The sequence below is a fragment of the Coregonus clupeaformis genome, chromosome 9 (genome assembly GCF_020615455.1).
Source record: "Coregonus clupeaformis isolate EN_2021a chromosome 9, ASM2061545v1, whole genome shotgun sequence".
Classification (NCBI taxonomy): domain Eukaryota; kingdom Metazoa; phylum Chordata; class Actinopteri; order Salmoniformes; family Salmonidae; genus Coregonus; species Coregonus clupeaformis.
Window position 1 is genome coordinate 401,628 of NC_059200.1, and position 26,774 is coordinate 428,401.

The 26,774-nt window shown below is 41.1% G+C and overlaps 2 protein-coding genes and 1 non-coding gene across 6 annotated transcripts; 1 reads left to right on the plus strand and 2 right to left on the minus strand.

Annotated features, from left to right (window-relative positions):
• On the minus strand, positions 1-11,157 carry fbxo3 (F-box protein 3; the record flags this gene model as incomplete). 4 transcript variants are annotated; one of them, XM_045222700.1, is given in 11 exon segments in its annotated part: positions 1-799; positions 1,031-1,212; positions 1,436-1,551; positions 1,674-1,796; positions 3,702-3,786; positions 4,369-4,414; positions 5,379-5,583; positions 5,723-5,837; positions 6,046-6,209; positions 6,538-6,627; positions 11,023-11,157. In XM_045222700.1, coding segments are annotated over 11 exon segments (1,350 nt in total). In that variant the 5' UTR covers positions 11,115-11,157.
• Positions 3,946-4,021, minus strand: trnav-uac. The gene has a single exon. It is a non-coding gene; the product is annotated as a tRNA-Val (tRNA).
• Positions 11,158-13,030: 1,873 nt separating the features above from the next.
• Positions 13,031-26,774, plus strand: syt13 (synaptotagmin XIII). The gene is given in 7 exon segments (XM_041885193.2): positions 13,031-13,682; positions 16,120-16,342; positions 17,858-17,995; positions 19,764-20,065; positions 25,836-25,872; positions 25,875-25,958; positions 26,093-26,774. Coding segments are annotated over 7 exon segments (1,263 nt in total). The 5' UTR covers positions 13,031-13,508; the 3' UTR covers positions 26,398-26,774.

The window sequence follows — 26,774 nt, forward strand, 5'->3', positions numbered from 1 at the left end:
ATATACAGACAGCATCCAATGTAGCTCAACAGCTTCGATGTGGGCTTCTCTTTGTCACTGTTGTTAGCATATCCAAACATCCCAGCTTTTATGAGTTGTGTGTTTCCATATAATTCCTTGGGGTTTTTGTTGGTTTGAAAACCACTGGCAGTGACCATCTCTGATTAAGATGTCAAATAAATGTCCTTTTTGATGATGCATTAACAATATACCTACAGTGGACCTGTAGAGATGGTGTGGGATTTTATATAAGGAATATGACTACACACACTACATATGCCAAGGAGAAAAGGGAATACTTAGGATTTAGATAGAGCACAATCTGCACTTGAGCTCTAGGCACTAGGCAGCCAGCTAGAGAATGAACAATGTTACTATTGAAAAAGAGGTGACAACCCTGCTCTCAATCGTCAATGTCCAGTTCCAGATCGCTCCATTGTTGAAAAAAAAAGAAAAACAATGGAGCGATCTGGGATTTGCATGGGAGGGCATATTGCAGAGGGTGTGGTCGTATCTCATTGGGGTAGAAAGGTTCACATAGGGCAATGACTATCAGCCAATGGTAAATACAGCTTTACAAATAATAAAAACAAACTTTACTCTTAAGTAACTGTGAAAGTCCTTCCCAGCCCCTTTCCTAATTGAGTCCTGTGGTGAGAAAATTGTGTCAGATGTGGCGTGGACATCGTCCCCCTGGGCCTGCCATGTTAATGCCACGAATCTCACCCTCATTATGGTCATCGGTGTCTGATGAGTTTTCTTCGTTAAAAGATGCACTGGAAACATCCCTTGCCGATCCCTGCTGATGGGGGGGAGCAAATATTAAACCAAGTTCTTGTTTCAAAACTTTACCATTTGTTGTATTCCCAAAAAGTGAGAAAAATAAAATGACCAACAAAACCTTTTAATTTAATAACCCTAACCTAAAAGTTGGCCCTGATCATTGATTTACCAAGTTTCTTAAAACTGAATCCAATTATTACTCATGTCCTTCTCCTTCTCATACACCATAAACACTTACCGACCGTACCATTGACTCACGGAACGGAGGGCAAACCATGTGAAAGCGGGGGATGCAGACGTCGAAGATCTCCTCTTTGTTCTTGAGGCGGTGGAAGGTGTAGTGGCCTTCCATGTACTCAGAGGTAGTAGAGAAGGTCGTGCAGCTGGCGTACTCATGTACTTTACCCGGAGTCATCACCGGGAACTCTCCTGCAGACAATGTCATGTGGTTGGTATCTCTCTTGCATTAATTATTCATGAAGTTTTAACTTATTTAATTAATATATATAACACAAAAATTACATTAGTAATCTGTTAGCTGTAAATCATTCTTAGATCGCAACAGGTTTTTGTCCACTGCTACCAAATGGAGACAATGCAAAATGAAACATTATGGTAAGTCCACAGAATCCTCTCTAGTCTAGTCACCTACCGACAACGCCTGGCCCACGGACCTCCTCCACGTTACCATTAGCATTGGTGATCTTCCAATAACGACTGTCCAGTTGGCAAGCATTCTCAGGGAGAGCATCCTTTGCCATTTCAATCCTGAGGGTAGAATTTAACGTATAAGGTTAGGGGTAGTTATGACAGTTGTATTATGATCCATTTACACATGTATCTTTTTAATCATTATCAGGAGCTGAAATCAGTAGGGGAAATAGTGGTACCTGATCCGATAGGTGAAGAAGAAATGTGGAGGATGCACTGAGCTGAGCTCCGGTAAGAATGAGGTAGACACTGAAACAGTAATATCCCCCGTGGTGGCAACACACTGCTTATCATGGACGTACCTGTGAATAGTGATAAAGCTTAAACCTTCAAAATCCTTTGAAAGCCTTGATTTGAATGTTTGTTAACTACATATTAGGGCTGTCCCTGACCCCAAAAAATATTGGTCGAACAAGAGTTGTCTGTTCTTTCGACCAATCGATTGGACGACATTTTTAAACGTGTATTTTTCCATATACAGACACATCCTATGTGTTTTAATCAAATCAACTATATTCACTGAGCTTGTCTGATGCTTTAAGCACACTGTTTGATTAAATAATTAAGACTCCCCCCCCAAAAAAAAAAAGACACACAAATGACTAGAGTCTGACCAACAATTGATTTGATTGTGCAGACTAGGTGTGCTGTGTTTAAAAAAAAAGACAGCAAGTGACTGTGTGACTAGCACCCGTTGTCTCGCTCTCCTCCCTGCTGCAGCGACCACCACAGTGTTTATCGCGCTGTCCGTGTTGCTGAAGCTGCAACATAATTACAGCCATTTCTGACTGAAAAGTTGTGAAAAACATTCCCTATTCCCTCAACCCTCGCTCTCTTTACGTGACACATGTATGCATCACATGCACGTGACCAATAGGGCCTGAACTATAGCATATCATAATCACATCAATAAATTGGTTATAACAAACTCTGAACACCGTAACAGTTTAAGCTAATTATTCAATGCTCAATGTATTATTTAAAAAATGAACATTCTTGATTGGATTTCAAATCATGAATGACTCATATGCTGTGTGATGACATGAACTAATGAATTATTGATTGATACAGTAGCCTATATAACTATTGAAATATAGGCCTAAGTAAGTTACGGTATTAAGACTAAACAGGATGCGCTCTTAGGCCTACAGCTCAATGGTGGTTATACAAGGCTGCTATACTAAGCCTACTAATGATCATGACATTACTTGTGATCATAATAATAGTAATAATAACAATAAGAAGGAGATCAAGAAAAAGGAGCATTATAATTTTTATAAATATAATGTTTCTGACAATTTGGAACAGTGTAAACACTAAATAAAGTATAAATAATACCAGAGGCTGTTCTTACAGAAAAAAGTGTAAAGCCTTTATTACAGCAAAGCAAAGATTAAAAACTGCCGAATTTGTGAAATTGTTTACTTGACATGACGTTGCGTGACGCTTGGTGCTCACGGAATCAGTAGGCTATTAAACAAACACTCAAACAGGCAACAGAAGCAGGATCTGTCTTATTTCTGTAGATATATATGGATGATTTATAAAGCCAGGTACATTTAACAGTTAGGCTATTGATTATAGACCTAATTAAGTTGGGGTTTCCTCTCTCCTCACTTTTCTTAGACAATAAGGCAAGGGCTGTTTTCTCATCTCCTCATTCTGCTGCTGCCTCCGCCGCATTGTTCTCAACACCAATATGCTGGTTAACTTTGCTATTATGCACATAGCAACATGGTCTAGGAAAAGGCACCAATTCAAAAGCGCACTGATGTGTTTCAGAACCGCAGACAGCGACCACTATCCAACGCTGGGAGAAAGCGCATTTGTTATAAAATATTATTTTTATTAGTGTTGCACCATTGTTCTTATGTAATATAACCACATACAATTTCAGTAGCACATCTCTTAGAGTGATGGACTGTGCCATCCCCACGGCCTCCACAATGGAGTAGTCCACTCAGACAGGCGTGAATCAGACAGGTGTCTTGTACACCATGATATATATATATATTTTATATTTTTATATTTATTTTGCTACTGCTCCACTAAAGAAATCTCGGTCGACCAACAGCCTATCGACCAGTCGAGTAAATGGGTCAGCCCTACTACATATTGTTGAGTATTGCCATCATGACACAGAAACTACAACCTCCCTGCCTGTACCAGTTAGGTATTCCAAGAATGGGAAAGTCAATGGAGGTTACCTGAAGATCTGATCCCGGATGATTGGGTATTCTCCTGTTACCACATTACGGACGTACGAGGTAAACCACTCAGTAAAGCTGGACCCTAAGGTGAGAAATTACCGTGAGAGGAAGCAAAATAATGAGTAAGTGTGAGACACTGCATAAGAAGTTCAAACCCATTTATTTAACATTTTAGTCATTTAGCAGACACTCTTATCCAGAGCGACTTACAGTTTTTAGTGAGTGCATACATTTTTCATACTGGCCCCCCGTGGGAATCGAACCCACAACCCTGGCGTTGTAAGCGCCATGCTCTACCAACTGAGCTACACAGGGCCATTTATGTTGAGGAACTAACACATTGAATATCAATAAATATAAATTTTGCAAGCAAACAATCCATTATTCCATTCATGTAGTGCTATGTTGCAATACAACAGTTTACATTTCACATCTCCTAGCATGCAGTTAGTCCACAATCTCAAGAATGTGAGCAGTGCCTTCCAGTTTAAGTCTGATTGGGGAGAGATTAACGGGGGCGCAACCCGCACCTTGAACACTTCCTAGATTTGCGTAATAATGTTTCATTGCAACATCTCACTGCAAGTTGAGCATTGCAACATTTTCACACAACATAACTGAAATATTGTTATAATATATGTAACAAACTAATAGCTCATCATACCTGTGATGAACATGTCAATTGCAGATGGATCTTGTGCCATTTGATCCTATAATAGAAAAATTTAGAACAATCCTATTAGTCATCCATTAGTACTTAAGTAAAAATACTTTAAAGTACTACTTAAGTCGTTTTTGGGGGTATCTGTACTTTACTATTTATATTTTTGACTACTTTTACTCCACTACATTCCTAAATAAAATAATGTACTTTTTACTCCATACATTTTCCCTGACACCCAAAAGTACTCGTTAAATTTCGAATGCTTAGCAGGACAGGAAAATGGTAAAATTCACACACTTATCAAGAGAACATCCCTGGTCATCTATCCAATACATTTACAAACATCCCTACTGCCTCTGATCTGGCGGACTCACTAAACACAAATGCTTAGTTTGTAAATGATGTCTGAGTGTGTGAGTGTGCCCCTGGCTATCCGTAAATAAAAAAAATTAAAAATAGAAAATCGTGCCATCTGGTTTGCTTAATATAAGGAATGTGAAATGATTTATACCTTTACTTTTGATCCTTAAATATATTTTAAACCAAATACTTTTATACTTTCACTCAAGTACTTGAGTCATTTTCTATTAAGATATCTTTACTTTTACTCAAGTATGAAAATTGGGTAATTTTTCCACCCCTGCCATTAGTTATTTTCCATTATTCAACATTATCTCCTGCCTGTGGTGAGATCACATAGCTAGGAATAGGCTGCCCCCAGTGGCAAAGAGTTTTCCTTGCCCCAGACAATTTATGATATGTAAACACTGGAAGCTGTTTGCAACCGACTTGGTGACATAACTAGAAACATGGCTACCCCAGTTGCAATGAGTTGCATCTGTCCCAAATAACATATGAAACCTAAATACTCAAATTAAGGAGTTGTTTATCATTACTAAGCAATGCTACCCACTTTCTTCTTCTTTTCAACCCTATCCTGTGTGTGAGAATAAAAGTCTGTCTCCCTGTTGTAATGGGGGAGGGGGCCGGGGTCTCATATGGAAACTGACCGGGCAGTGGTAGAAGATCTCGCTGCGGCTGCGGCCCTCAGTGCCCTCCAGGGCCATGTATTGGCTGAGGCCTGTGTGGAAGCAGAAGGTGAGGGGCAAACACTGCCTCATGCCCTTGCGCTGCTGAAAGCCACCTGCTGCCGTTTCAATATCCAGCAGGTCCTCTGAGCGGTAGTGGTTAGACAGGGCCATGCTTCCCATTAACCTGGAAGAAAATAGGGGTAGATCATTTTTACCATAAGTATACTTTTCATGTCAATTTTTTCATGTAAATTCATCTTATTCAGCTCAGTAGCACAAAAACAAATAGACAAACAAATATTTGGATTCAAGTACTCGCATACCCAGGAACGACCAGCTTCTGCCCATTGTGTATTCGGTACGAGCACCGGTAGTCATTTGAAAGCTTGCAACCAATCTGGGCCTCAATGCTATCCAGCTCTTCCTCCTTCGCTCCTTCTGCTCAGGGGAAATCATAAAAATGAATTAGGCAAACATAAATGACAAATAAATAAAAAAGGTATGGATTTTCTATCCAATACATTTGGAAATCCATCAACACATTGGTTGAGGATTTTATGATAATAAGGCCTAATGGTTCCATTGAACCATCTCACAGCTATCAAATCACTTAAAGTGGCAGAGTGTATTCCTTGTGGAGGCTTACCTTTGAGAGAGGCAATCATCCTGGGGCACCGCTGGTCAAGGTATCTCTTCAGGTCATCCCAGGCTCTCTTTAGGGTGCCATAATGATCAATGTAGTGTCCCAAGTCAGTATAGAACTCTCGGAAGAGTTCCTTCCAGGTTTGAGCCTTCTGGATTTTGTCTGACCTGCTCAACAACAACAAAATATTTTGCTAAATAAAACTACTCAGTACTATTCAGTTTGCAAAATAAACACATATTCAGTAATCAGTACAAACATTCCTGATTAATACATCAAATAAGAGATCAAAAGAATGTTGGTACAAGCCATTTTGAATCCTTTTCAGTTTGAAACGTTTTTATGTGAATGTTTTGCTGTTACTCTTCATCACAAACCACAGGAAGTTAACTACAACTCTACTCTTTGCTACAGACAAGATTCTCATACACGGGCTTTGAACTGTCCATAGGCTGATGAAATCCATGTTTTTTCGTTGTTTATCAACACACTTACTCGGTTAAGAGCCAATGTTTGAGACAGAGGCCTTTCCATAATGGGTTGTGACTGGAAAGCTCGTTGAGTCGTCTACTCACAAAACTGCAACTAAGGATAGAAAATAAAATAAAGTTATTGCTAGTAAGCAGGTTCTTTGCATGAATTTCAGTGTTTTGCCCAGACTCTGCATATCAGGACGTGATGGTGCGATACCTGTAGAAATTCAGTCAGCTGACATCTAGCTAGGAATGCAAAGCTAGCTTGCTATTTCTACTAGCTAGCCAATTTCTCTTGAAATCACACTTCATACTGGGGAGAATCATTTGAGGCTTATAAAATAACAGAACCAGGTTAGCATTAGCTAGCTAGGATGCTAATAATCTGGCAAATAAGTAGCTCTGAAGAACACAAGGGGTATACCAAAGATTATAGATATCCTGTCAAGATACATGTCTCTCCGCCCTAACAATGTCTGCAAAGCGGCACGGCGGGCTGTCTTGCTCCCGCCTATCGTTTCCACCTATATTCAATGGAGAGAGATGCTATACTACGAGCCTCATACCATGAATATGCATAGCCATTTCGAGACAACTCCAATATAAAGTGTTTTATCTCAAAGTTGCCGGGATGTACAGTGAGGGAAAAAAGTATTTGATCCCCTGCTGATTTTGTACGTTTGCCCACTGACAAAGAAATGATCAGTCTATAATTTTAATGGTAGGGTTATTTAAACAGTGAGAGACAGAAAACAACAAAAAAATCCAGAGAAACGCATGTCAAAAATGTTATAAATTGATTTGAATTTTAAATGAGGGAAATAAGTATTTTACCCCCTCTCAATCAGAAAGATTTTTGGCTCCCAGTTGTCTTTTATACAGGTAACAAACTGAGATTAGGAGCACACTCTTAAAGGGAGTGCTCCTAATCTCAGTTTGTTACCTGTATAAAAAAAGACACCTGTCCACAGAAGCAATCAATCAATCAGATTCCAAACTCTCCACCATGGCCAGGACCAAAGAGCTCTCCAAGAATGTCAGGGACAAGATTGTAGACCTGCACAAGGCTGGAATGGGCTACAAGACCATCGCCAAGCAGCTTGGTGAGAAGGTGACCAACAGTTGGTGCGATTATTTGCAAATGGAAGAAACACAAAAGAACTGTCAATCTCCCTCGGCCTGGGGCTTCATAGGACAGATTTCTCACTCCTCGTGGAGTTGGTTACTGGCATTACCTGAATGAGAATGGTGAGGAATCAGCCCAGAACTACACGGGAGGATCTTGTCAATGATCTCAAGGCAGCTGGGACCATAGTCACCAAGAAAACAATTGGTAACACACTAAGCCGTGAAGGACTGAAATCCTGCAGCTCCCGCAAGGTCCCCTTGCTCAAGAAAGCACATATACAGGCCCGTCTGAAGTTTGCCAATGAACATCTGAATGATTCAGAGGAGAACTGGGTGAAAGTGTTGCGGTCAGATGAAACCAAAATCGAGCTCTTTGGAATCAACTCAACTCGCCTAGTTTGGAGGAGGAGGAATGCTGCCTATGACCCCAAGAACACCATCCCCACCGTCAAACATGGAGGTGGAAACATTATGCTTTGGGGGTGTTTTTCTGCTAAGGGGACAGGACAACTTCACCGCATCAAAGGGACGATGGACGGGGCCATGTACTGTCAAATCTTGGGTGATAACCTCCTTCCCTCAGCCAGGGCATTGAAAATGGGTCGTGGATGGGTATTCCAGCATGACAATGACCCAAAACACACAGCCAAGGCAACAAAGGAGTGGCTCAAGAAGAAGCACATTAAGGTCCTGGAGTGGCCTAGCCAGTCTCCAGACCTTAATCCCATAGAAAATCTGCGGAAGGAGCTGAAGGTTTGAGTTGCCAAACGTCAGCCTCGAAACCTTAATGACATGGAGAAGATCTGCAAAGAGGAGTGGGACAAAATCCCTCCTGAGATGTGTGCAAACCTGGTTGCCAACTACAAGAAACGTCTGACCTCTGTGATTGCCAACAAAGGGTTTTGCCACCAAGTACTAAGTCATGTTTTGCAGAGGGGTCAAATACTTATTTCCCTCATTAAAATGCAAATCAATTTATAACATTTTTGAGATATGTTTTTCTGGATTTTGTTGTTGTTATTCTGTCTCTCAAAGTTCAAATAAATCTACCATTAAAATGATAGACTGATCATGTCTTTGTCAGTGGGAAAACGTACAAAATCAGCAGGGGATCAAATACCTTTTTCCCTCACTGTAAATGTCTTACTATTATACCAGTACACACCGTAACATAAGCATTTTGAAACTTCTATTAAATCAAATAAACCTCACGTAGCAAATAAGCCATTCATATATTTGTTGACCAAATTCAACACTCTCTTATTGACCGCCATACAAAAACTCCTTGCTTGATGGCGAAACAACAACAAAACACCACCTGCTGGAGGGAGACAGATTTTCAGCCAAGTTGGGCCTCTCTCTTCCTCTTTGGGTATACACAGTTTACAGCCTGTCCACCCTTGGGTTCTCAGCTCATGGTACTGATCACAGCTGACTCCCTCATGAACTATAATCCCTACACTCTGTTTAACACCGACGCTCTGTCTAAATGCAAATCAAATTTAATGTTATTTCATATACAGGGGGTACCGGTTAGTCGAGGCTAATACAATTGGTTAGAGTGCTGTAAAATGGCAGCCATCTTCTCCGGCGCCATCACTTGCGATAAGGTTTTGGAAACTTTTGGAACTTAACTTTCATACTAGCGAGAAATAATCTTTCAAATACAAAAGATACACTAAAGGTGCGCAGTTTAGCAAAGCTGCAACCGGCTGTTTTTCACATGCTGCCTCCCTACAACACACCCTCTCACCTTGCACGCACATTTCCATTGGACCATTCCATTCCACATTTTCTGTTTCTCAAAATACAGCCAGGTGCAACTTTCATAAACTGCATAAAGTAAGTGTATATTTTGTATTTGAAAAAGTATTTATTGTTAATATTAAAAGTTAAAGCTGCAATATGTTACTTTTTGGGCTATGACCAAATTCCATAGAATAGTGAGTTATAGATCTGTCATGCTGTCATTAAAGCAAGTATAAGAAACAATAGATATGTTCTATGCGTGCTATTTCTATGCTTCCCCATCCTAAATTTCGTTTTTGAGTCTTTAACTTTTGGTTTTGTACAGCAGGTTCAAACAGATGAAAACACAATATTTTTGGTTATTGAAAATATATTTCACAGCGGTTTAGATTGTACAGTGATTCTCAACACTACGCATTGCTTGTTTTGTCACATAAACTAACATTTGGCGAACTATTAGAATTTTTGCAACCAGGAAATGGCGGAGCGATTTCTGCATATTGCACCTTTAAGTTCCAAATCTTTCGAAAATTGTATCTTGTGCTGGGCTCTTGTGTTTATAAAGAGCATTTGTGGACAGCGTCGGAGCGTCTGCAAAATCTCCTCAGGCGGCAGACAGCTTTGTGAATAGACGCGGTATAATGTTTAATAACATTTACCGTCTAATTTGAATGGGATACCGGATAAGTAACGTTAGCTAGCTACAACAACAAGGCATCTGAAAGCAAAACAAACCATTATGCTGCGTTCATATCCAAGTGGGAAGGTGGTAATTACTAGTTGTGGAGACGTATTTACATTAAACTTTTTTACATTTTAGTCATTTAGCAGACGCTCTTATCCAGTGCATACATTTTTCATACTTTACCAGTTGGCTGCATTCAAGTGCTTTGAACTCGTTGAGAAACAATGATTGGCTGATGTAGTATGGAAAAAAAATGTATGCACTCACTAACTTTAAGTCTCAGCATCTGCTAAATGACTAAAATGTAAATGAATGTCCAACAAGCTGCATCAACCATCAACTTAAAGTAGCGCTATCATGCTTGTAAACAAATTAGTGTTAAAAAACCATATGAATAAAGCTATTTATTTTTATAAATAATACATGTTACTGCCGTAAATGCTGTTATCGAGGTCATTTCTTAGTAGGTGATGTCAGAGGTCAGCATGTGGGAGATGTCGGAGCACATGGATGATATATACACGTTTCCCACTAGTAATTACAAGTTGGAGGGGCGTTAAAGTGGAGTCGTTATCAAACTACTAAATACCACTTTCCCACTTGGTTATCAACGCAGCAGTAGCTGTTATGCCTAGCTAACGCTAGCTAGCGATGCTAAATTAGCCCACGGCTAATTGAAAGTTAAATGTTATGCAATAACTATTCCTGAAACTGTCATATTGAATAAGACCCATGACCAAAACAACCAAGAAAGACAACAAACTGTCATGCGATAGCAAGCTAGCTAGTAAACAAAAGTTAATTATTTGCTTAGCTAGCTAGCCAACAGCTTCTTGAGAACGTTAAAGCTAGCGTCTGTGGCTAAGCATAGCTCTATTACACAACATAAACTCGTATGGCATTTTTTGCACAGGCATTTATCCATCTGAAGTGTCTTATACATACCTGATCAAATCTCTAAAGTCAAGAAAGGATAACATTAACAGCAAAGGATCGGAGGGTAAATTGTTCAAGCTTAGCTCCATGGACGCTGCCATTTTAGAACCTGGAGTTTTGCTTCAAGTCCCGCCCCATCTATTGTGACAGAGGTCGTTTCCGCATGGTTTCTTGTTATCAAATAGTTCGCACATGGGGAAGTGGGACTAGGGAGAAGTTTATAAAAAAAATGTGGTCAGGTTGTTCTCAGCTATCTCAGCTTCTTGTGTAAATATTTACACAACAGATTAGTAAGAGATTACTTCAAACTAATAGGATGGTCAGGTGGGTGGTTGATATAAATAATCATAAAATATTTTCATCAACCGTATGCCCTATTCAGGGAATTTCCAGTTATAGGCCATGTGTGCACCTACGGTTATTGTGTGCACTCTCGATTGTAGTAACATACTGTGTAGTAGCTTCCCTGTATTTGAGACCGGTCTTCTGGCCAAGCTTGGTTGATAGGCCTATATGGCACATAAAATGATAGGGACATTATATCCTTGTGTATAGTACCAAATATAATTATAGCTGGTAGTGCAGTGTTCATGCTATGTATGATTGATTGTTCAAGCCACCTGTTAAATTAGGAATCAGTAGTTGCATCCATAGACAGAGCTATGGATGCAAGGACTGACAAGCCATGATATCAATTATAATTTTTACCATGTTTTGAGGCTATATAGTGTTTGTTTACATTTACTTTGTTTACAAACATTGGAGTAAAACAATCTTATAATTTGGGTTCTGATTGGGTACGACAGTTGAACTAAGTTCATGAGGCATTTATAAATTGTATTCTTCAAGAATCAATGGGTACATATCATTAAGTTATACATCCAAAAATGAATGTAGCAACTACAGATTGCCCCTTTAAACTGCTTACAATGTAGGCCTTTTTTATTTTATTTTTTACTTTCTCTTACATCCTCAAGGTGGCATCAAAGATTAGGCCTACATTCTACATTGGGTTGTCCTTCAATTCACATATTGTGCTCTTGCATGTTCAATTCACATCCATGAATGAGTATTGTCTTAAAAGGGACTACCCTCACTGTCTGAAATGATAATAATGTAACAATGGATGTAGATTACTGGATACATTTAAACCTATAGAATGCTATATTTTTGTTTCAAATGTATAGATGAGCTGTGTTAAAAATGAGAGTTATGAACCAGTATTGCCATCTGAATGAAAGCGGTCAGGAAAACCAAACTGAGGCATCATAAGTCATACCTCATCACACAGTTTGGCGAGACGGCCAGTGCCCTGAGGGAAATGTCAGGATGTGATTCATCTAGACATGGGGATAGAATGTAAAAGAAGACTGAAGTGTTATTAAGTTATCCAGACAGCCATGATGATTGCTTTCATTATACAGCATGTTTCCAGAAGAGCTTGCAAAAGTGAAACTACTTGCAGTCAGCTACTGTTGTTAGTAAATGAGCCTTTTCATGTGTCATGTTCAAGTACTGTACTTTTGGTTACGGCAGTGCTAAGAACAGTGCTTTGCCCCAAGATGTTCACAGGTTTTGGGGGGTCTGTTTGTAGTGTGGGTTATGTTGTTTCCATGGAAACTGGATATTAATGCCAAAGTTGGAGGACCAAATATAGAATTTGATGAGAGATTTTCCCCCACAGCGAGAATATATATTTTTTTACTGTTCATGTGGCTAAATTAAATGTCTTCTTACTCTAGCAATTTCAGATTGAGAGAGATGTTCAATTCAGAGAGGTATCCTGTGCCTAACCATGAGGAATAAACAGCAATATTGTGGTGGTGCACATTCTCCTGGCTGAACAGCATAATTGGGATAGTGCATTGAGAGAAAGGAATGAGATCAGCCAGTTTTTTTAAAACTTTCCGTTGGTGTGTAAAAAAGGTTATTCTGGGGAGCAGGATTTTTATCTCTGACGTCATTCAGATGTCAGACATGGATGTGTCTGACGGCAACAGGAAAGTGGTAGTGGGGATGAGAAGGAAGGAAGAGAGAGAAACTTAGAGATAAAGAGCAAAAGAGAGACTGGGAAGGGAAGCATCAATGAAACAGACATATTCTGTCCTAACCAGCTAGCCAGCCAGCCAGCCAGCCTGTACCCTCCCACTCCTTTCTCTCCCTTTGTCCTTACCCCATCCCTCCTCTCACTGAATCTATGCAAGCAGACTGCATCTCTCTCACACTGTTCTCTTCTGCAGACAGGAACATTCTCCCTCTGTCTCTGGATGAGGGAACTGCATACTGAAAGTGCTTGCAACCAACTGCTGGGACCCGAATGTAGTGCAGCCTGTCTCCTGAAAAATCTTCCTATTTTTGAGGGACATTTGCTGCAGACTAACCAATCAGCATCTCAGCATCTTTATTTGTAATGCTGCCTGAAGAGTAACTTGGACATTTTTAGCTTCCTTTCTTCTTCCTCTTTATTTTTTCCTGTGTTGCCCTTGTTGACCAGCATGATTTTCACCACAGCTGCTGTCCTTGGTGCCACGCTGGGCACTGCGTCAGGCATCCTCACTCTCTTTGGGCTCTCACTGATCTGCAGGTCCTGTAAGAAAGGCAAGCTGGAAAGTGGTGAAGATGCAGACCCAGAGAAGGCTAAACCCAGTGTTCTGCACTCCTCAGAGCAGGTGAGCTGCCCTACTACAGTACTTGCACATGGACTCAGATCTTAGAGAACTTACTTTCCTGGGAGGGTAATTACCAGCACCGCAGGTGACTTGGGGAATCTGTGTGACTAGGTTTATGTGACGTGGGACTGGAGTGAATGCCATGGTTATTGAGTGAGAACATTGACTAAATGTCATGTCACGTGTAGAGCTGTTTTTATCTCATAGGTGATCTATAATTGTAGTGCAGAAAGCTTTGTCCTGTCTGTTTGATTTGAGTAACTACAGTTTCTCTGTGTGGCATGAAATCCTGGTAAATAATATAGCTAACTACAGTTGGTTAATACACTGACATAACAACTAGTCTTTTGATTTTTGAACAAAGAAGTTGGTAGGCTAAGACGATTCCACATATCTGCTTATGACAGCCTTTGATATCTCCCTTAACTGATATATAGATTGTAACACAGGAAATGCAGCAGTAAAAAAACATCAGATAGGGGTTACATTACAATAATGGACTGCGGTAAGATAGGGCCCTCCAATTGGCTCCTCTAATGACCATTTGTTGTCTTTTTACTGTTATGGGCACTGGAGTACAGTTAGTAGAGCACTGTATTCATGTTCCTATGGGCTGCAGGAGGCTTAACCTGTGACTTGACTTGTGGCATTGTATCAAAGTTCTGCTCACAAACCGTGTCCTTTCTTGGGGAAAGATTGATTGTCTGTTGCAGTCCCCTTTAGAGTGAACCCACCCATCCTCTCTCTGAGCCAAGCGAAAGGTGTCGTACGTATGTCCACATTTGACCTTGACTGATTAGTCATAGAGTGAGATCCCACAGCTTTGAAGCAGACTTAACACCTCAGCAACCACTTTGAAGAACTACAGTGTGTTTATTTGAAATTCCTATGGCCTTATGGGCTGTCTAGTGCTCCTGCATATGGGTCTTATTTGAAGATGGCTAAATAATGGTGTTAGAAGCAGATAACAATTTTTAAAAAAAAGACATGCACATGTTTGCACCCACCCATCCGATGAGTTTGGGACTAGGTGATGAGTGATTCAGAATCTTTTAGAGCGGAAAGAAACTGCTAGAACTAGCCTAATAATGAATGCGTAGGTTCCCTGCACATCTGTGTCAGTGTAATTTGGGGAGGAGCAGGATACCCCTGCAGCTCACGCTACAACCTGGACTCAGGGGTAGACTTAATATAGTAAATGTAAATCCGGGACACTCCAGTTAGTATGATATGTTAAGTTTCGTTTAGTATGTATTCATTTGTGGATGTCCATCATCCATTTCGTATGATATGTTACGAATTACAATTCGTATGATGTGTTATGATTTGCAATTCGTACAATATTTTACAAATTTGTAATTCGTACAATATGTTAAAAATTGTAAAAACGTATGATATGTTACGAATTCTAATTTGTTGTGGCTAACGTTAGCTAGGTGGCTAATGCTAATGTTAGCTAGGTGGCTAACGATAGCTAGGCTAGGGGTTAGGGTTAAGGTTAGGGTTAGGAGTTAGGTTAAAGGGTTGTTAGGGTTAAGGTTAGGGTTAGGAGTTAGGTTAAAGGGTTAAGGTTAAGCTAACATGCTAAGTAGTTGCTAATTAGCTAAAATGCTAAAGTTATCCGTGATGAGATTCAAACACGCAACCTTTGGGTTACTAGACGTTTGCGTTAACCCTTTAACCTAACTCCTAACCTTCTGTCTTATGTAACACCATACCAAACATAACATATCATACTAATTTGAGCGTCCCAGATTTACATTTACTATGTTACGTCTAGTCTACGAGACCAGGCTGCACACAGCCTTCCTTTCCTCAGCTTACACAAGCCCTCACACATGATGCATGCTCCAGGGGGACACCATGTTCCAGTCAGCTTGCTTTTTGCAGTACCTCAAATGTGCTGCTAAGGAGGTGAAAGAACACTTGCTGGTTGGAGAGATAACAACCTTACTCTTTAGTCCTCCTCTGAAATGTTTATATCCCATTATGTAATGTAACTTAACAATGTGCAATTTATTCCACAAGCATAAATACAGTTCTATACTTTAATATAATAGCTACCAGTTACCAGTTTTAGAGTTTGATTTGGGAGAGTAATGATGCAAGCCCAGGAGAATGGATGGAAATTCTTATCAGTGTAACCATAACTCACCCATCTGAATGGCCCACACTTAGCTGACTGTCAGAGAGGTGCATTCACTGTAAATTGGTGTTACATGTTTTCCTGTGAATTGCCAGACTGCAGTGATAATGGACTGTTATGGCCGTAATGAACCCCTCTGTGCATACAGCAGGCTTGCTGTCTTTGAACTGCACCACCAACACTATATCTTAATGAAAGCAGTCTACAAACTAGCTGTGATTTCTCACCACACCTTGTATCATATTACAGTTTTATTAGCCTGTCTTGAACCATATCTTCCTCCTCCTCTAGTTCAGTGTGGAAAAATCAACAGAGCCCATCCAACCAAGGACATTGTTGAAATTTCCCAAAATATACAAGCCCAAACCGTCTGTGACCTCATCTGAGGTCATCAGCTACCCTGATCATGCCTCAGAGAAGGGGGGCGAGCCCTCTCCCGAGGGACCCTCGACTGAGCCTGATGCTGGTAACCAAGCAACGGACAGCTCTGACACGTTCACGATCCTCAGACAAGGTAAACCCCAACCAAGAACAAACACCCTGATTTAAACCAAATAAATCCCTTTATCATTTCCTCTTCTTTTCGTAGCTACTGTGCCTTCATTATACAATGTGTAATACTCTTCAGTTGTTTAGATTCAACAATGTTCAGGTTAAATTTTACTTGGAATTTAAATGGATTTTTGGACCTAGATTACAACGACTTTTTATCTGTAAATCGGAATAAAAATGTCTTGGCAGTTCATTGGCAGAAACAAATGTTATTGGTAATTACTGTAGTTAATCACTTCCTACTATTGTATTAGAGTTACCACTCACTCAGTCTAGATAATTGTGTTTGTGTTACTTAACTCACGTCTCCTCCTGCCAGAGCATTGTGATCAAAGGCTTTGCCCCGCTCTCCCTCCTTCCCTCCCTAGTCCCTACACTCATCCACTCAGTGTTATTGATGTGTCCAGTCAATGGAACCTAATGCATGATGGATAGGACTGGTCCCAGAGGGCTAAGAGCTTCCTACTGCTATTCTTGGTGCTTTCTTACACCTGAATGCAATTGCCTTGCAGTAACAGCCAGTTTGGCTATACTTGGCTATACATGGATAGGTGGATTTACTATTTGAAAAGCAATTAGCACACACACTTGACTATTGTGTGTTAATTATTTCTCAAAAAAATAACAAACAAAAAAACAAATAACAAATGTAAGATGTCCAAACTTGTGAAACATAGACGTCTATGATTGGTTCAGATTTGGTCCGGTCTGGACCAACCAAATGTGGTCTTGTTAATAATATAATAATATAAATGCCATTTAGCAGACGCTTTTTTCCAAAGCGACTTACAGTCATGTGTGCATACACTTTCACGTATGGGTGGTCCCAGGGATCGAACCCACTACCCTGGCGTTACAAGCGCCGTGCTCTACCAATTCATGGCTCATTAAAATAATAGCCAGTGTGTAGAATAATACCCAAATATGCAAAGGAGGATATTGCATATTTATACCTGTGTGTACCTATTTAGGATACATCACCAGGAAGAGAATGACATTCATATCCATAATTATGCATTTCTGTGTAGTACAGATCAGGGACTCATGAATAAATTATGTTAACACAATTCCATTACCGGGTGTAAATCCACTTCACTTACTGTAGTTCAATAACCAATATGTATTCATTTATTTTCAAAGTCAATGTGTCATGTCATAGCTGACACCCCATTCTTTCTGCAGACATCGTTGAATCTTAATTAGGAGCGCACATTTAACAGAGTTTTTGGAAAACGTGGACACATAAAAAAACTCAGGGAGATTTTCCCGAAATTCTGTTACCAAACTTTGCATCTGCACATTTCTTCCAGTAAATGTGTTTTAGTAAAATGTTCACTGTAAATTGTTGAAAGTAGTTATTGTGCATAGAGTTGTATGGTTTGTTAATCTTTGAAATCAATCATTTTTGTTTGTCTCTGTCTCAGTGCAATTCCGTTGCCGTGGAATTGCCCAGCCCTAACCCAGCCTCCTTTCCCAGACTCAAAGGAAGAAACCCCCTGTGCCAGGGATCTTACCAATGGGATGACAACAAGCAGCTCCATCCTCCACCCTAAGCTGCATTTCTCTCTCACCTATTATACCGAACAGAGCGAGCTACACATCACCGTGATAGAAGGTAAGGCAACAATCTCAACAGTATCATCTGCAAGTATGTAAACTTCATGTAAATTAAGAAGGTTGAGGTATCACTAAACATGTTGACCCTAGTTTACCTATTAAACATATTTAAGTACTTCCTTGACAGTGCATTTCTTTCTGTCAAACCTCATTTATTAACATTATCAAAAGAGGTAAACAAGCAGATGTCTTCTGCAAATGAAAACAAAGATAAAGAAAAAAACTAATTGGCAGTTGTCTGCAAATATAATAAATAAATGTGAGGCAACAGTCAATCAAGAGTGACAAATAGATGGAAATTGTAAATGGAGACCTCACAACCCAATCCCCTCAGTGCATCGTGTCTTGTGGAGCAATTTTCCGAAGCTAATAGAGTGGCAAAGTGATGACGCACAAACACTGCCACAGTCAACCTGGCTTCATCTATTTCAGTATTCTGCCTTGTTTCTTTTACGTCCTCCATCTACAAAATAATTCATTTCATTTGTGGTGAGACAAAGCAATCCTCCGGCCTCCCCCCTTCATAAGACTGTGGGTGATTTGATAAGGGGATTGAGTGGCTCAGACATTTTTTTGCGTTGGCACTCTGCTGGCTGGTCCCCATATGTGGACGCTTATCGACTGTAGATGCTGATGCGTCACCCAATGAAAAGGTCAGCAATGCATCTACTTTGCCTTGCGGCAGGCTGGTGGGTGGGTGGGTGTTAGTTGGTGGTGGGGTAGGGGTGCAAGCTGTCACACTGTTCACACCAGCATCATACGCCTGTTGAGATATGCTAACGGAGGGCACAGGTTCTCTGCAGGCTAGCTGTCTGTGAGTCCTGCCTATTTGGTTTGTTTATCACATGCCGTGTGCTCAATTATATCTCATTATATCCAAGCCCTTAGCTTCACTAATTACTATTTTTATTCAAGGAGTACAGTATGCTTTGCTGTTGGAGAAACTGTTGGAGAGACCTATGCTGGTGTTGTCGAGCACTGATTGTGCAAAGGGGTAAATGCTGTGTGGGTTTACAAAGTGCTTCTGCATTGTTTGTCATAAACACATCTACTAGGTATACGCATACTCTCCTTATAAATGCATACCCTATAAAGTTATAACATCAGTGTATTCTACATAATACGATATTTCGCAGACCTTGTCATTTATCCTTATTTCAGAAATAAGGAATTGGGAATAGCTAATGAGATTCTCTCCTCCGCACACTCCACTGGCTTCGAGTCGAAGCTCGCATCCACTACAAGACCATGGTATTTGCCTACGGAGCAGCAAGAGGAACTGCCCCTCCCTACCTTCAGGCTATGCTCAGACCCTACACCCCAACCCGAGTACTCCGTTCTGCCACCTCTGGTCTCTTGGCCCTCCCACCCCTACGTGAGGGCATCTTCCGGTCAGCCCAGTCTAAGCTCTTCTCTGTCCTGGCACCCCAATGGTGGAACCAGCTTCCCCTGAAGCTAGGACAGCAGAGTTCCTGCCCATCTTCCAAAAACATTTGAAGCCCTACCTCTTCTAAGAGTATCTTAAATAATCCCACAGCCACTTTACTCCCCCCCCCTTACTAGCACTGACTTTTGCTGATAGCTACTTTAAACTATGAGTGGTCACGGATGATGTGATTTGTAAGTCGCTCTGGATAACAACGTCTGCTAAATGACTAAAATGTCAAATGTAAAAATGTAATTAAAACTACATCAATAGACTGCTATTCTAAGGGTTTGCTCCCCTCTCTCTGTTGCCTCCTTCCCCTCTCTGTCTTCCTCTGTAGCGAAGCATTTGAGTGTGGGGTCGGGCTGTGAGGGGTATGTGGCCGCAGTCCTGACCTCAGCAGCAGGACAGAGGGAGGCCCAGACCTCATCGCGACGCCTGACCAGCCACACCCGCTGGGAGGAAGGCATGGTGTTCTCCCTGCCAGGGGGGTATGAGGTGGAGGGCGAAGTGGCTCTCTCCCTGTACAGTTGTGACCGCTTCTCCCAGAACACCAACCTGGGCGTCATGAGGTTCAAGCTGGTTGATGTGGGCATGATGTCCAACGCAGACTGCTGGGTCGACCTTCAACCACCAAAACAGGTAGGCTACCCTGTCCTTGCCATGGATATACTGTATAGTAGATGGCATTGGCAGCAAAGTTAAAGAGCAACTGCCCCTAAAAACCAACTAATCCCTTTGAAAACAGCCTATGTGGCATTGATATGAATCAGCAACATTTATTCTAGTTTCAAAAGTGACTGCAAAGTGTAAATAGGATAGTTCTGGTCATAAAGTCAGTCTCGTCTAAAACGGAGTAAAAGAAGGTTGGGTTTGGAGTACAATTATGTCAACAAATAATGCCCCCTTTTGCCAAGCTCCACGTGCAAATCGGCCCTCTGCCCACTTCGCTTCCCTTTGCCCACTTCGCTTCCCACTTCCATTGTTTCATCGCCCCCAACATACATGTTCAAAGGATCACGGCCGTTTGAGACTGAAAAGTGGATTGACCATGCAATGCATGCCTCCAGCAGGATGCACAGCCAACAACTATGGTTTGCATGCCCTGCCGAAGGACCCTATCACGCGGAATAGGTGGTTGGAGTTCGTTGGTCCCCAGTGGTGGTGAGTATACCGGTAGCTAGAACATAGACTGCTGGTTGTGTGTCTGGTTATGTATATTGATAATCATAACTTTCATCGCTGGCTAACTTTAGCCTACCTAAACTCAGATTTGGCATGTAGACAAGATAACATTTCAAAAGAAGGCAAATAATTGAATTAGTAGGCAAACCTTTAGTCATGATTGTGATGTTGCCAGATTGACTTCAGATGCAGTACAACTTTAGCCAGCTAACTAAGATCGAGGGGACCACCTTATTTTAGCTAACTAACATTAGCATTGCTAGCTGTTTTTGACGAACTTCGCTAGTAACAGTAATGGCAACATTGCCATCTCTCTAAAGTAAATTTGACGACATCATAATATGGCAAAGTTGTTTCCTATTAATTATTTGGCTACTTTAGCTAGGTAATCGTATTTCCATGCACTCTAGTGTCTAGGGCACAAATAGATATTGGATGCAGCTATGGTGGTACTAGCTAACTCATGTCTGACTACAACAGTGTACGAACTAACAGCAACAAACTCAAAGAAACCCAGGGCCATAGCAAAACATTTCAGAGTTGGTTGCATAGTGTAATGGCGTCAACGGCCTGGATCTAATCCAATCTGGAGTCAGTCAGTCTACATCTGTTAAGTATTAGTTTCCAAATGAGATTATGTTATTTCTCAAGCTATGTTTATAATTGAGGGATGATGACAATCGTTGACCCTGTTTTTCTGTTAGACAAAATGCACAATTGGGTGCCAGACTGATCCCCTGGTCATGAACGGATGCCAGGACCTACCAGAAGGCGCAAAGGTGGGTATCATAACATCTCCAGCAATGTGATTGTAATGGTTTAGCGACCCCCAAAAAATATATTAATTCACTGTTCACTTGCTATTTTCAAGCATGTAAGGCAAGACCACAGAATATAAGTGTGTGATGCGACACAAGTACCCTTGTGACACCTCCTCCGTTGTTGCCAGTCTCTCTTGACTCCTATGGACACGCCATCATGAGGCCTCATAGTGACCCACGTTACTGCCCTGAGGAAACAGATTGCTTCATCAACAACAACAGGTAATGTGTGCTATGTGAAAAGTTGTATTCCAAAATATCTGGCTTGATAAAATAGTAGGCTAATTCCCTAGAGTTGTAGATACAAATAGGAGAGTTAGTAAAAAGCTTTGTTATTTATTTAGAACAAAATGCAATTTACCACTTGGCTGTCTATTAAATTACTCTGTCACAGGCCATCCCAGCATAGAGAAGACGGGCAAGGGGGCCCTCATCAGCATCATGCAGACAAGCCCTTGCTGTGAGCATTCCTACGAATGGAACAGTCAGCCACATGTTGGCAAGTATCCGGCCAGCAACCACCTGTCAGCGGCAACAGATTTCACAGGCTCATCATTTGTACAAGTACAGAAGGTAACCCACTTTATTACTTTGATAGATTTGATAACCCTATAGTGAAACATAATTTATGTAAACTGACATTACTTGTTGCTTATTTTCTACTTCTTAGATGCATACAATGTCCAGGGCATATCTTAGCCTGGTGGAACCAGCCTGATCGCTGTGTTCACCATTCTATTTCACTTCACATTTTATGATATCTGAAGTGAAATAGAAAGGTGAACACAGCGATCAGGTTGGTTCCACCAGGCTAATCATAACCAGTGTTCTGTGTGTGTGTGTGTGTGTGTGTGTGTGTGTGTGTGTTTGTGTTTGTGTTTGTGTTTGTGTATGACCGACTAGTATCTTTGATTAGGGGCGAGGAGCTGATCTACGCTGCTATGCCCATCAATGGGGCTATGGCAAAGACATCACCTCCAGCCTCACCTCTTGCCTGCTCACCAACGGTCGTCGATGGGGAGAGCAGATTTAGCTAGGTTTAGTTTGACTTGTTCAAACTTCAACATAGTACCTGCTTGTGTGTCAGATATTACCTATCCTAACTGCCATTGGTAATAGAACAGTGACTATGTGTGTATATGTTTGGAGCCAGCACATGGAGACTGACAGATACTGATACTGATGTATCTGAATGGAGAGAGACCTGGCACTCTGCATTAAAATTTTACTAGACTTTTACTTGTATTGTATTTTGTTATTATTGAATTGAATGGTATCAGTCAATATGGGGAGGGAGAAACCCTATCTATTCTGCATCTGATCAGGGAACTCCTTTAGTATTCAGGACACCACACAGGAAGGTATGACAGCTCTGACATGTTTGCCAAGGTAGCCCCATTACCACCAGACAAAATGCTGATAGGCACAGTGTCTGTATCGGCTGGGAATGACAATGAAAGATGAAAAGATCACATTATCATACTAGCAGAACACTGCTTCTATGGTATTATGGAAAGGGTTGTTTATTCTTCATGGACCTGTTACTACATTTGAAAGTTATGTCTACCTAAATTCAGCAATTGCATTCTTCTCATATTACTCTGTAGGGTGAAAGCTTAGCAAATCTGGGAACTCAACCTGCAGGAGGTTTGTTGATTGAGTGGGTGTGTCTTGGTGGTGGCAAGGACACACCTAAGAAACACCCACATCAAACCACACCCCCAACCCAACTCGAGTTTGGCTTCTGTCATGGCCGCCCGCATTTCTTGCGGAGCAAGTCAAAAAAAGAGGGCCAAATCAGCGGGTGCAGTCCCCTTTAATATTATTATATTTTTGTAAATGGAATTGTATAGAACTGTGTTCCTCTTCGAGACCATCATAGATATCATTTTTAGTAATGAGGAGCACGGTAACTGTTTATCTTCTTTTGAAGAATGGGTGGAATCATGAGTGATTTTGAATTGGGGTGAGATCTATTCCCTGCGTCTCTGAGATGAAGTGTGTTTCCACTAACTATCGCTAACCTGTGCTAATTGGCTCTCCTTTGCTTCTATGAGCTGTCAGGAGGTGTTCGTTATAAAAAGGAGGTGTTGCCATGGCATCCTTCAACAGCCCCTACCCCTCGGTGATCTGATAGTGACGTGAGCCATCCCAGCTCTCAAACTAGACAACTGTTCTGTGGATCTGGTGAAACTGAATACTAGGCACTGTGATCAAAATTATTTTTATTCAAGGCCAAACTCATTTATCTCAATGGCTAGGTTTGGTCTGCCTGTCTGTATGGCTACCCTGTAACAAGCACTGTTAAGCCTCTTCAAGATACAGTGATAACCATCGGACTTTATGTTAACCTAAAGAGGATTTAGGTAAAAAGGACAGCTACTCAAGCTGCTATAGAAAAAGGTAATCCCATTTGACGTCTCAGTCTCAGTGACACAGGGAGGATTTGTATACAGGGTTGAAAGGGAGATTGTTGTTGGACGTTTTGATAGAAATCTCTGAAAGGGTGAGTACATACAGAGAGACAAAATGTATACTGCAAGTCCTTTTCAGATTATTCAGGCTCTGATCCATTTGCGAGGCTGGGAAACCTTTGAAAAAATGAATTTATTAGAAACCCAATATGATCTTGTTTCTCTTTTCTGTCGGAACAGCTCATTCTGTCCACCCAACAAGCTGTTCTTTAATTAAAACTTCAGCTACAGGGACACCTGAATGCAAATAGGGATTTAATAAAAAACAGCCAGTTCTCCAGTCTTTCCTGGCTGCTGCATCGTGAGCCTCCAAGCTAGGCAGGAGATCAGAATCTACATCATCACAAACCCTGGGGATTTCTTTTTTCAGGGATGCGCAAGAGAGCATGAAGTCCTGCCAGGAATCACAAACAGGGATGATGGAGGGCTGGAGAGGGAGCGGGAGATGACGGAGAGAGATACGAGGATGACATGAGATAAAGAAGTCACGTGAAAGATGAAAAGGAAGAGCAGATAGAGGAGATAGCGAGGACAGGGAGGAGGCTGAGAGATGTAGGGAGGGGAAGGCAGGAGTTTGTATGATGTAGGTTGTGACGCAAGTGATACACCGCTGCGGAAGAATAACTATAAATTATTGGTCATTTAACACAGTGTGAAGTTTCTCAGCCCTTTATTTAGTGGTCATAGCTGCATAGAGAGACCACAGGAGCAGATGGGGCTGACAGAAGCCGGGGATGACACACACAGCAGTGTACTGTGCTGTAGCTCCTCAGGAGATCACACACTATGCTACTCCACTGAAGAAAGATAGGAGATATTTTATTTATTAGATGTTGAAAGAGAGAAAAACATTTTAATGAAACCGTTGATTTGGTTGTAGTTGAGTTATGACTCAGAGAAGAACACTGTTCAAAGAACAAGACTACCCCAATCCCTTTGCATCGATTACTTACCACTCCTTTGATATATTGCTCACAGCAAATCAAAGAGTGAGTCAGGCTGCTACTTTAAAGTGTTTACTTGGTGTGGATCGCAGACTATAAAGGGACGCTCAAGCTGTAAAATTGTACTGTGCTCTTTGGTGCTGTTGAAATGATGTAGTTAACATGATTTCCAAGCACCCCCTATAAAAGCCAATTGTGCTTAGTCTGTGCTGCATATTGGCTAATGCAAAATCCTTGACTTTTTGTCCATTAGTGGGCTCCATATTTTTTGTGTGTGACCTGTTTGGAAATAATATGAACCACTTCCTCATATGTGCACTACTGGATGACCAAAGACCCTAGATATCAATTACTTTCACTAATCAACCCTCCACACAGTTGGCTATGCATGATAACAGTTTGACAAAAGGTGGAGGGTTGACTGTAAAGCCTCTCCTACACACACATTACGTTTATATGATATTACTTTTACAATAAACTCTTTCCTGGTTGTAAGAGTCTCAGATATTCCACTTAGTAAAGTGACATATTGGGGCATATTGCAGTATGTGTAGGACTTTCAATGCCCCTAACCCACGCACGAAGACCATTTACTAAATTGTCACGATTTCAGATCAATATGAGATTCACCGGTAGCATCAGAAGCATAATAGCAGTTATTATAATAATTTGTGCCTAATGAATCCTAATCTTCCTGAGGCACAGAGGTGACTCACACAGCCATTCATCCAGTCCATTTGATTACTAGTGAATCAGACCTTTGTGTCCGTTAATGATGGTGTCAAGGTAACAGGCACGTGTACACACCTTATTGTAATTCCTTAATGGACATTGCTTGTTTGATATTTGTTCTAACCTATGTACTGTATATCAAAGTCTGTTGTGTGTTGAAGTTTTCTGCTGTGTGTTATTGACATTGTTTGCAGAATAAACGTTTTTAAGTGACCTGTTCTAATCACAGTGAATTGGTGTAATTGACTATAATCAGCAGGATGTCCAGTCAGCTGGAGAGATCTTGCTCTCCATAATTACCTGCCTGCAGCCAACCGGCTGGGAGTGGTGGTGATGAAGGCTAGAGGACTACAGTCGGACAAGCTGAAGGACTCCATAGGTACACCCTGCTTATTAATACAACCCATTGCAGCTCATACTGTATGACGCCTACAACTGCTCATCAAATCATACAACCATGAATGGATAATCCATCCGTTTCACTGTAGTGAAAGCCTCGTTCCTTGTTCCTAGACCTGTCTGTGAAACTGGCCCTGAAGCACCAGACTACCAAGCTGAAGAAGAAGCAGACGCGACGAGTCAAGCACAAGATGAACCCAGTGTGGAATGAGATGATGATGCTGGAGGTTCCCCGCGAGCTGCTGTCTAAATCCAGTCTGGACTTGGAGGTGTTGAACCAGGCAGGTCCTGTTGAGCAGGAGTCCTTGGGCCGCTGCCAGCTGGGTTTACAGGCCTCTAATACTGGTCTCCAACACTGGCAGCAGATGCTAGACAACCCCCGTAAGCAGATCGCCATGTGGCACCCACTTTATGACTAAGATAACAACCTGTCTGCTTTGCCCTTCCAAATACCAAAATAGTATACCACACATAAATATTTAACCATACAAGGCTGGATTGAGTAATTCCGGAACTCAGGATTTAAGAGCCTAAATCTACAGTATTTATCCACTTATATGGAAATGATCCTATTACCTGCAATTATTTATCCCACAGCATCCCATAACATATCAACAATAGCATACACTGAACTGACATATCACTGGATATCACAGAATTTCCCAAGATTTCCAACTATGAACACATTTTATATATTCAATGAAACTCATCAATGCAATGTAATACTTCACCTACAATACCTACAGTGAGAGAAAAAAGTATTTGATCCCCTGCTGATTTTGTACGTTTGCCCACT